The 10,871-nt window shown below is 40.9% G+C and overlaps 1 protein-coding gene across 6 annotated transcripts in view; it reads right to left on the bottom strand.

Annotated features, from left to right (window-relative positions):
• Positions 1 to 3,178: 3,178 nt before the first annotated feature.
• Positions 3,179 to 10,871, bottom strand: part of pbx3b (pre-B-cell leukemia homeobox 3b) — a 96,826-nt gene continuing 89,133 nt past the window's right edge. For 4 of the 6 annotated variants that reach the window (XM_018758217.2, XM_029259675.1, XM_029259674.1 and 1 more), the window contains 2 exons: positions 9,340 to 9,429; positions 4,496 to 4,549 (listed from right to left, as the gene is read on the bottom strand). In XM_018758217.2, coding sequence (XP_018613733.2) covers positions 9,383 to 9,429 — 47 coding nt within the window. In that variant the 3' untranslated portion in view covers positions 4,496 to 4,549; positions 9,340 to 9,382. Of the gene's footprint in view, positions 4,550 to 9,339; positions 9,430 to 10,732; positions 10,846 to 10,871 lie in introns of all 6 variants that reach the window. The other 2 variants (XM_029259678.1, XM_029259677.1) reach the window with 1 other exon arrangement.

Genomic DNA, 10,871 nt, shown 5'->3' with positions numbered 1-10,871 from the left:
TTGCAGTTGCAGTAAACATGCTTTCTATGAAAAATTGATAGGTAAGGCATGTACAACAAAAAAAGCAAAATGCCGATGTAAAATAATTATAGAGCAAATAAGGATACATATTTCAATAATAACATTTGTTTCTCATTAATTAGAGAACAGATATCTTTGCTGCCAGTGTTAATTCCATAATTGTTTTCCTAGCTAGTTGGCTCGTGATCACCGAAGGACCATTAACATTATAACAAGACGAAACCTTTATTTATTTGTACTTACGCCCTGATTGTGAAATCTGTTAAATCTGTCTTTTCAAGTAAACTCGATTAATACATTTGTTGATCAAAATCCTGTTTTCATTAAGAAAAATGAAAACTTCTAAATTGAGCTACATTCTAACTCAGTAGAATTTAAGATGGAGTTAAAATAAGCATAAAATAATAGATGATTGCACTGACCACAATTCTACTGATTATGCTGTAACAGTTTTTTTGAGCATTATCCATTATTCATCTTTCTCTCTTGTACCCCAAGGCAAAGGGCCTCTTTCAGTGAAACAAGAGTCAAGTGCAGAACACATAAGATTGGGAGCAGCAAAATAATAGTTTCAGTATGTTTTGGTCTGGAATAGATTCCATGCTTGCAACTGTCAATATTTTTGTTTTATTCTTATAACTCATTATTTGACTGCTGCTTCAAATAATTTAAACATCATTATTGCATCATTCATCTCTTACTGAAGAGAATCTTGCCATTCTGGCTTTAGGAAAAGAATACTGCAACTGATAGTCGAGCCTAGCCTCTGAAGATGTCCACTTCTTGGAATGTAAATTACACCTTGGAACTGATTGATCTGGTTTCTACATCCAAAACGCACCTTGCACTTTTAATGATTCACCTGTTGTAAACAGCTTGATGGCAAATACTGTATGTTCTCACTTTACATTTAAATTTATTCGGTTAGCTGAGACCTTTGTCCGAAGGGACTTAATATGTTACGTTTGTGTGGTAAACTTCTTATCATTTTATACAGCTGGGTAAGTTTAACTGGAGCAACTCAGGATGAGTAACTTGATTAAGGGTACTATAGGAAGAACAGAAAGTTGAACCCTGGTTGATGGACCTCAAGGTCTCTTCAGCTAAGGTATTGGTAGCTTGGTGGACTTGAATCCATGTCTTTCAACTTGAAGATGATGCCTCTAACAGGTGATCTGATCTCTTCATGAATTTGTTAAATGTATTTACAAGCAGTGCCACTGTCAAACTGTCAAATTTAACCCCAACTCCCGAAATTCCTCCCATTTCTCCTTGGGATTATTGGTGGGGTTCCTTGAAATCCATACTGCACAAGGCTGCTTTTAGTTTTTTCCTCTGGCAACTTCACACCAAATGTTATTCATTGTGCAATAAAATGACATCAGTGTGTTTGTGCAGAGCAAACCATGAGACAGGATCAGTGCTGATCTGTGCAGATCCCAAAAGTTTGGCTAAGAGCACTGTAATTCAGCCACATTTGTCAAAAAGCTCATGCCACAATCAGTGCCATTAAAGCAATCTCATCAGTGGTTGTCCTCACACACGGTAGTCTCCCAGTTATTCCACAGATACCTTTAGCTCTTATTCCTATCTCCAAAGCAAATTGCCATGTTTGAGTCATGCACTAGGGTGGTACAAGACAATGTGGGTTTGATCTCCACTCAGTCTGTGTGGAGCTTGCATGTTCTCCCTGTGTCTGCATGGCTTTCTTCTGGGTGCTCGTTTTCTCCCACAGCCCAAAGACATGTAGTTCAGGTGACCTGGTGACTCTAAATAGCCCTTAGTATGTGAATTGGTAACTGTGTGTATGTGGCTACCTGTAATGGACTGGGGTACCCCTCTTAGCGTTGCAGCCAACGATTCTAGGGTAAGCTCTGGGTCAGTGTGACCTACTCGGGACAAAGCAGTTATTGAAATTGGATTGTTTGTATATTAAGCTACTTACAATGACCTATCCATTTAAACAGTTGGGTAATTGTTTTGGAGCAATACAAGGTGAGTAACTGGATCAAGTACAGTACAGCAGAAGATAGGATTCAAACCCAGGTTCTTGGAGTGCAAGGTGTCAGTTCTGAGGCCTATGCTACTCGAGGTCAAACATTTGATACAAGACTGTGTTAAACTGTTTTTGGTTGGGTCACATCTGTTTCAAGCAGATTGTGGCTGTAATTTAGTCTAAAATCTCTAATAGTGTAATTTTTCCTTTCGTAAAAATGTGTGTTTATTTGCATTGATGGACATTTTAATCTGACCTCAGTAAAAGAAGAAGTTGTGTTCAACTAAGATGCCTTTTCCAGAGGGATGTCAAACCTGAGTGCTTGTATATTACCCAGAATTCCATGTTTCTGTAAAAGCAAAATCAGCTCTTTATTAGTAACACTGATTTATTTGTCTAACACAGCTTTATGAACTCATATGTGAATACAGACAACATATATAAGATGACCAGGTTGTTGGATGCTCACGACCAGGTCTGGACATACCTGCCTTGGCTGAATAAAGCAAAGACGCCACTGTCATGAAAGCAAAAAGTTTATTCATGTTGGAAACTACACATAACTACCACAAGGAAGACTTTTCAGTCCAGGGTGTAGTCTGGTTAGAAAGTAACACGAAACATTTTTAATACATTAGAATCACTGCCACAAATAATCTTTTCATGACTTCATCAGTTTCAGAATCACATACAATACAAAAAAAGAAAGAGAGGTTGGACCCTGTCAAACAGGGCTCAAATGTAAAGTTCTGAATACTGAAAACTCTATGCATTACAGGTGTTTTTTTAATTATGACTTTTTTTGCATGGATTGGTAACAAGATGAGCAACATTCAAAATGTTCATCAGTATGTACAACAGTTTAACTGTTTGGTGTTAATTTATGATCAACATTTGCCCTGTACTGTTTCCCCAACCCACCCGCACGCACTTTTTATCATCATCATCATCGTCGTCATCATCATCATAATAATCATCATAGTCATTATTTGTATTTGCTTTTTTTAATTATTTTTAAAAGTTGCAAGAAAGCAACTCTGTTTTCTTAAAAGATTAAAATATACATTAGATTACATGAAGGGAAAAAAGTTTATTACAAGATGCAATCAAATAAACTAAAAAGATATACAAAATAAAAGCAAAAAAAACATGGTAGTGATATTGTTTAGAGGTAGTAAGTGAGCACTCTAAGCTATAGAACATGTTGAAATTCTATTGGTTTCTATGAGTTCGCATGAGGTAATAAAGCTGTGTCTTGATTGGTGGGATGTATAAATACTCTTAAGCTACATTATATACAACACGTCAGAGTGTTTCTCGTAGCTGGTGTCTTCGGTGGCCAAGTAGACGCGCAACACCGACTGGCTTTGAACACGCAGCTTGTCTCCAGGAACGGGTTCCAAGATGTACACTGTTAATACGTACTTGCCATCATTTGTTTCTACTAGAAATTGTGTCAAAACGTGTCACTTTTAAAGCATTTCCCAAGAATGGAATGCACGTTCGTTGCCGCATCTAATTCAGTGCCACAGCAAGAGTCTCTGCTTCATCGCAAATTGTTGGGTGTAAGGCAAAAAAAAAAGAAATTATGAAAATGAATCCCCCAAGCTGCCAGTTAAGTGTAACATTAGCCCTGTTAAACACATGAATTAGCACAAAATCATCAGAAGTCAGTTCTTGCATACTGAAATTGGACTGTAAGTGGTGTTATTTAACACGGGCGGAAGGACAAAGAGCAATGGAAATGAAAAAAACCCTGGAAAGACCCTGGAAAAAACCACACACACAATGAAGAAAGTGGATATAAAGGGTTTGCTGTAAATTTGTTTCAGTTCTCAGATTTACCACACAAATACGGTCCAGCGGGACTGTTCCTCACTTTCCGTCAAGAGACCGGATGATGCAAGGGCAGCTTCCGTATGAAACGGGGGAGGGGGTGGGGGGGGTGCTGTGGGTGGAGGAGGAGGAGAGGGAGGTGCAGACCTGGAGGGGCTTTGTCCGGCTCCCCCTGGCGCATTGGTACCCTCCACAGTGAGAGCTCTTGGGGTCCTTGTACAGCTCTGCGTTTGCACTGTCGCCACCAGACAAGGATGGTCTTGCACAATTTCCCGCGTTTTCCATGTTTTAAAATCGAACGTTGATTTTAAAAACTGGAAATAAAGGATGAATCCGATTTGAAAGAGCAGTGTAGCGGCCTTATCGAAGCGCACAGAAACCAGGAGTCCGGTGAATGTCATTTAGAGCGGTAGGAGGGACTGCAGCATGGGGGGGACGGAGGGGGAAAAAAAAAGACCAAGAATGACGACGGAAAAAAGACAGAAAGAAATAACGTTGCAAACGACTGATTCCAAAAGAGTTTGTCGAGCCTCTCTGGTTGGCCAGTCAGTGCTAGTGAGCGAGGGCTCCACAGCTTGGGAACGGGGAGCGTCTGCGAGGAGATCAATTCGAGGTATCCGAGTGGACACTCCCTGGGCCCTCCGTGGGAGAAATCACGGAGGACGGAGTGGTCGCGTCCTGCCATCCGCCGTTAGCCTAGCACAGAGACACAAGCCATAGCGGTGAATCTACAGCGAGCACAAACGGATGTTAATCGCAGTATAAAGGCAATAATCCACAAGTGTACCGGTTAAAACAGAAGACTTAAAAACCAAATGCATCTTCAAGTCCCAGGAGAATCTCTGCTGTTTCACCTTTGAGAAATAAAACTGACTTCTTTTTTCCTGTAAAGACATATAGGTGTACGATGTGAAGAACTAGCTAAGGACGGCTGGTAGCGTAGTGGTTAGCGCTATTGTCTTTGGATCAAAAGGCCACAGGTCTGATCTCCCCCTCTAGCTACCCTTGAGGAAGGCACTTACCCCAAAACTGCTCCAGGAAAATTACCCAGCTGAATGTATGGATAAATAATTGTAACTTTAATGTTGTAAGTCACTTTCGAGAAAAGCGTCGGCTAAATGTAGGTGTGTAAATTTATGGACGAATACTTGTTAATTTATTAAATAAAACACAAATAACAACAGAAAATTAAATAAAAACTGGAAACTGGCAGGTCCTACTTTATATTCCAAACCGTCCGTGCAACCGAGTGCCTGTATAGGAGGTCATACGTATGTTAATGAGCCTCTATATATATGTATATATAAAATGCGTTTTGTTGTTGATACAGTATCTATGTAGAAAGCCGGCGGGCTCTCTCTGCATTACACTAGCATCAGCAATGAGAGACTCTCAGAAACAAATTTGCCTGATGTCCCGGCCAATGGGAGCAATTGCTGAATCAATGTCTAATCAGATTTCTGCCGTGGCAGGCAGCCTGTCGCTACATATTTTTGTGTCAGTCAAGAAGAGGGAAGGCGCGGGGGTCGCTGAGGTGGGGAGCACTGAGTGGAAGTGACGGGCCAGGCCATTCGCGGGGAGCTCGTCTGAGCCGGCCCGACTGTGCCTGGCTCGCGGCGGGGACTAGCCTTTGCCGGATCGCTCACGACGGCCTGCCGCGGCCCCGCCGTCCTCCCGAAGCGAAAGGTTAGGGTATGCTAATTTATTTACGATGCGGCTCGCTATCCAAACAATCTGTCTGCGTTACTGTAAAGTGGAGGCTATAGCACTCATGTGGGTCATCGGTGGAATTAGTATTTTGCTGATTTAGAGTTCCTGGAATAGGTCAATAAATAGATTAATCTGGTTTCCAAGGCTGTGGTGCGTCTACCGCGTTGAAATACGAGTATTCTGGGACGGTCTTTCCAACTGCCCTTAAATTCATCAACTAAATGCCGCTTGGCTGTCTTCTTTATGTTCCTTCCCACTTTTTCTTCACCCCTCTTTTTTTTTTTTTTTTTTTTTTTTGCAGATACAAGCAGGTGCTGTTTTGCTAACAAGTGTGATTTTATTTGGGGGATTTTTTTTTTTCTTGTTGCTCTGTAATGAACTACTTGTCTGGGTCTGAACAGCAGTGTGAAGCTGGGAAAAAAGTGTGAAACACAGCTAGTGGTTGGCAGCTTCAGGCATAATGGCATTCAGCAGATCCCAAAATGGCATCTTATTGCGCTTATGCTATTATTATAATTATTTATTCATTTAGCAGACATTTTTCTCCAGAGTTACAATGCTAGGTTCGTATACTAAGCTACTTAAAATTATTTAATCATTTATACAGCTGGGTAATTTTAACTGGAGCAATTCAGCAATTCACCTTTGCTCAAAGGTAATGCAACAGGAGAGGAGATTTGAACCTGAGTCCTTTGCCTGCATGTTAATTAGCGCGACTGAATCTTTCGTTTTTTAAAGTCTATCTTGTTAGCTCTTGTGCATCCATGCTACTGTGGCTACCGTGTTTCGACTGGGGGGTGTTCTGATTCATTAAAAAAAAAAAAAAAAAAACAGATCTTTACTACTTACACCACAGAGTTTTTAAACAACATAATGTCTTCTGACAGAGAGTTATGAGATAAAATTAGCCTTCAAATATCAGGGTGAGCAACATGTATTTGGACTGAGAAACAACGGCAGCAGCAAGACAATCTGGTGTCACGCACATCGTTCATGTGATTAACGGGCCCTTGCTTAGTTAAGCTATATTTATTCAGAGTCGCAGCATATAATTTCATCACTTTAACGTAAAAACTTCACGTTGCCATAGTAATAGCCCCCCTACACACTTGACTAGGATGTTTTTATGTCTTCATGAGTTAAACTGTCATATCAGCCTGTATTTCAAATAGGTGGTTACATACAGTGTAATCATACACATCGGCTCATAATTTTTAAGCACTGGTTATTTCACATTACCTCAACAGCAAAACCTCTGCTTCACTCCAAATGTTGTGTGAGGCACCACAGAAGAATAACATTGTTGGGGTAAGGAATTATATATAATTACAACTACTTACAATTAAAATCATTACAATTACAATTAGAACTACTCAGAAGACATTATGTTTTAAAAATTACTCAGCAGACATAAGACTAAGAAATATTCAAGCAAAAAAAAGTTCAGATTAAATAGCATATAAAGATGCTGATTAACACTGATAACAACTATCACATAATTATTTAAAATAGTATCATTGCAATTAATTAATTTTACGTTATCCCTTTTATTAGCCCCTTTCATGACTTTTCATGAATTCTGTTTTTGATTTCTGTTTAATATTTAACACCATTAAGACTGTGCAGCGCTGTAATCATATTTATGGTTACTTTAAAACTGGACCTGTTTGTAAACCTCTAAGCACAATGTTTTCCTGTAGCTTAAAATAATTAAAAATGCAGGATATAAGAAAACTGAAACAGGTTCAGAAAGCTGCATCAGAAGACACAGTGTAAGCCATTATCACCACTATTGGTAGACACTCATGTTGGCAAGGTTTATATCTTGAATTGTCTGACAGTGCCAGTAATACTTTATGAAAAATCCCTCAGTAAAAGCAGTACTGCAAGAACATTAAAAAAAAAAAAAAATAAAATCAAAGACAGCCCCTAAGTCACAGCTGTCCCTTTCATAGCCACATAAAAACAACAAATGCTAATATTGTACTGTCTGATAGTGCTGACGGAAAGATGTCAGCCAACATTACGGCACCCCATCCACATATCCCCCCCTTCAAATAAATTAATCTTTGGTATTATGCGCAGTTTTATAACAAAAAGTGCCTTAGAAACCCCCCACGAGGAAGGAGGCTGCAGGCGATCGCAATTTTGCATTTTATCGTGTTGATAAGGACGTGGGAAATTCTCAGAGGTATCTCAGAACAGTTACATGAAAAATGGAGATGTACAACCAAGACTTGCAACGCTTTTTCTGCTACAGGTCACATTTTTTGACCTTGTAATAAAATAATGTGCGTGGCTGTATTAAAGTGTATTTCAACACTTTCAGAGAGAGAATCTGGAGCCCACCTGGGGGTTACATTAACCCTGCTTCCTAGTTGCTTGCCTATCAGGTCCACTCAGAACAGGCAGGCGATTGGAGAGCAATCTTTCAAAAAATATTTTCCTTCATATATGCTAGTGGGAATTCATAATTCTACAAAACAACTTAAGAGAAAAAAAAAAAACATTTAACAATTTCTACTAAAGGCTGCATGCCAAAGTAGCTTACAGGGTATGAACAAATAATGGAAGCTCCACAAGACAAAAAGCTTAACATTGAAATACCGACAAAACTCACAGATGCAGTAGCAAAGATGAGTCATATTCAGTCGATAAAAGAGGTCTGACAACAAACACTTTGACATGTAATTTTTCAAAGCAACACAAGCTGACTAACAGAGTTATACATACATTTTCTGAACCGCTTGTCCCATACGGGGTCGCGAGGAACCGGAGCCTACCCGGCAACACAGGGTGTAAGGCCGGAGGGGGAGGGGACACACCCAGGACGGGACGCCAGTCCATCGCAAGGCACCCCAAGTGGGACTCGAACCCCAGACCCCCTGGAGAGAAGGACCCGGTCCAACCCACTGTGCCACCGCGCCACCACTCCCCCTAACTAACAGAGTTCTAGAGTCCAAATACTCATTACCTGAATTACAGGTGTATCACCTACAAAAAGTGCTAAATTATTTAATGTGTCAAAGGGAAAAGTTTCAAAAATAATGGCAGCAAATGCCAAACATGGACAAACCGCACTGGCAAAGAGGAACAGGTGTCCCAAGTGGAAACTCACAGACAGGGATAGACTGAAACTTCACAGGACAGTTGGCGAATGACACAAAAGTATAGCCTCAAAAATCACCACAGAACTGAATAAGCATCTCTGTGACCCATTCTCTACTTGTATCCAAGCCTTGAGTACAAAGACGTTGAGTAAGGAGCACAACACCTGGACACCTGAGGATGCCAATGCCTTCCATAGCTTTCAAAATCAACAGATCTATATACCATTGAACCTTTACGGGAAGTGCAGAGTGTGAAGTAGAATTCCACCTCCTTCACCCCCCCAAAGAATTGGAGGCTTTCCTTCTGGAAGAATGGTGCAGTGTCCCACTACACATGGTTCAGGACTTCTATGACAGCATTTCAAGAATGGCCAAAGCTTTTCTCAAGGCATAACGTGGTCACAATCATCAAAGTCCTTGATTTTAATATATTGCTAGGTGTTTCCTCCATTTTGTCTACCCTCTTTACATTACTTAAGCTCACAGTTAACCCATTTATGAAGAGATTTAACGAACATTTCTGGCTAAGCAGCATTCAAAGGTACAACAGCAGGATCCCTCTGGAACTTGAATTGTGTACAGTGCTATTTATAATACCACTATGAAGAAGAAGAAGAAGAAGAAGAAGAAGAAGAAGAAGAAGAAGAAGAAGAAACAAAAACTTACATTCAAGCCATGTGGACTGTACAGAGTGTTACCCCCCAGGCCATCATTGTATCCTGCCGTCTGACTGATAACATGGCGCAGGGTATCCACCTGGAGAAGAACAAAGGCCTGTCAGGTGAGACGAGAAGCCGAGAGCATCGACCACCATATGCTCCAGCCACAGCACACACCCTCACCACGCAGGACACAAACATGGGGACGGACGAAGACGACATGGGACCGGATGGCAGACGCACACTGCCACACACGCATTCAAGCTCCTGGTGTGACTCGGGTTGCGTTGGCACAAGAGTCCGAGTGATCGTGATGTCATCCTTTCGCACCAGATCCCCGAACGGCGAATCATTTCAGGGATGCAAGGGAGGTGATTCGTAAATGTCCGGAAATTCCTTGGACTTCTTGACATGAAGCTTCAACACACGCACGCACGCGCGCGCGCGCACACACACACGCACACACAGATGCATAAAATCACTATACCTGTGTACACATATAGACACACAATAAAACTGCATGCACCCAGAAACACCATGGACGTACATTCAACATACGCAGTGGCAGACTGATGTATACACAGGTAAACAGACAAACACACATTGACAGCAGTGAGCAAGTGCACCTTTATACAAACACACTGAAGGACAATCAGGGACACAGCCACCTACAAACACACGCGCACACACGCATGCAGAAATGATAAACTGATCCACTGGGGAAATGGCATCACAGTAGAGTTCTACATGAATGAATATGGAGGCAGAGGGAAATCAAAGCTCCAGTGACGATCTTGGAAAAATGGGCAAATATTTCCAGGAGACTTAAATTAGGATCTCATGCTGTAGCTTAAACATTTCTAAATTATTTCTATATAATTCAGACAGCAATGGAAGAACAACGATAGTTCGAAACAAGGCACAGAGCACGATAAGAATGAATAAAGGACAGGAAAGTACAGGAAATGAAGGACGTTTGAGGAAAATAGCAAATGCGCCCAATACCAACCCAAGAGCTCAAGTCACAGCCAAATGCACTCACAACATTGCAACTTCAATGGAGTCGGGACTAAAGGTATATTTAAAATACCTTTCTGGATTAAGTATTAATCCAAAATATTTATTTACTTAATGCTGAAATCATTGGATAAAATTAGGTTTTTGTGCCAAAGAGTGTAGCTAAAGCCTACTTTTCAAAAATTTTAGAGTACATAAAAAAATCGAAAAAAAAAAAGGGCAGGGCAATTTAGAGTTGATAATTTTCCATTCGCAGCCAATGAGAGTCATCAACTCCGACCAACTTTTTCTTTTTTTTTTTGGTCGTTTGAGGCGGGGCTTTTCCTGTCGATGGCTCGGCAATGGCAAGGCTTGGAGGGGAGGTCTCTGCTCGTGTCTCCTACCTGTGACTGCACATTGGCTCCAACTTGTGCCCCCTGGTAAGAATCCCCATTCAGACTCTGCATGCTCATGAACATGTCCCCAGAGTTTGGGAGGTTAAAAGACCCTGAGGGACCTGGAAAGGAAAGATGTAAGTAGCTG

Source organism: Scleropages formosus, chromosome 17, assembly GCF_900964775.1.
Source record: "Scleropages formosus chromosome 17, fSclFor1.1, whole genome shotgun sequence".
Lineage (NCBI taxonomy): Eukaryota > Metazoa > Chordata > Actinopteri > Osteoglossiformes > Osteoglossidae > Scleropages > Scleropages formosus.
The sequence above is the reverse complement of the archived record's forward strand: the minus strand, read 5'-3'. Positions and strand labels throughout refer to the sequence as shown.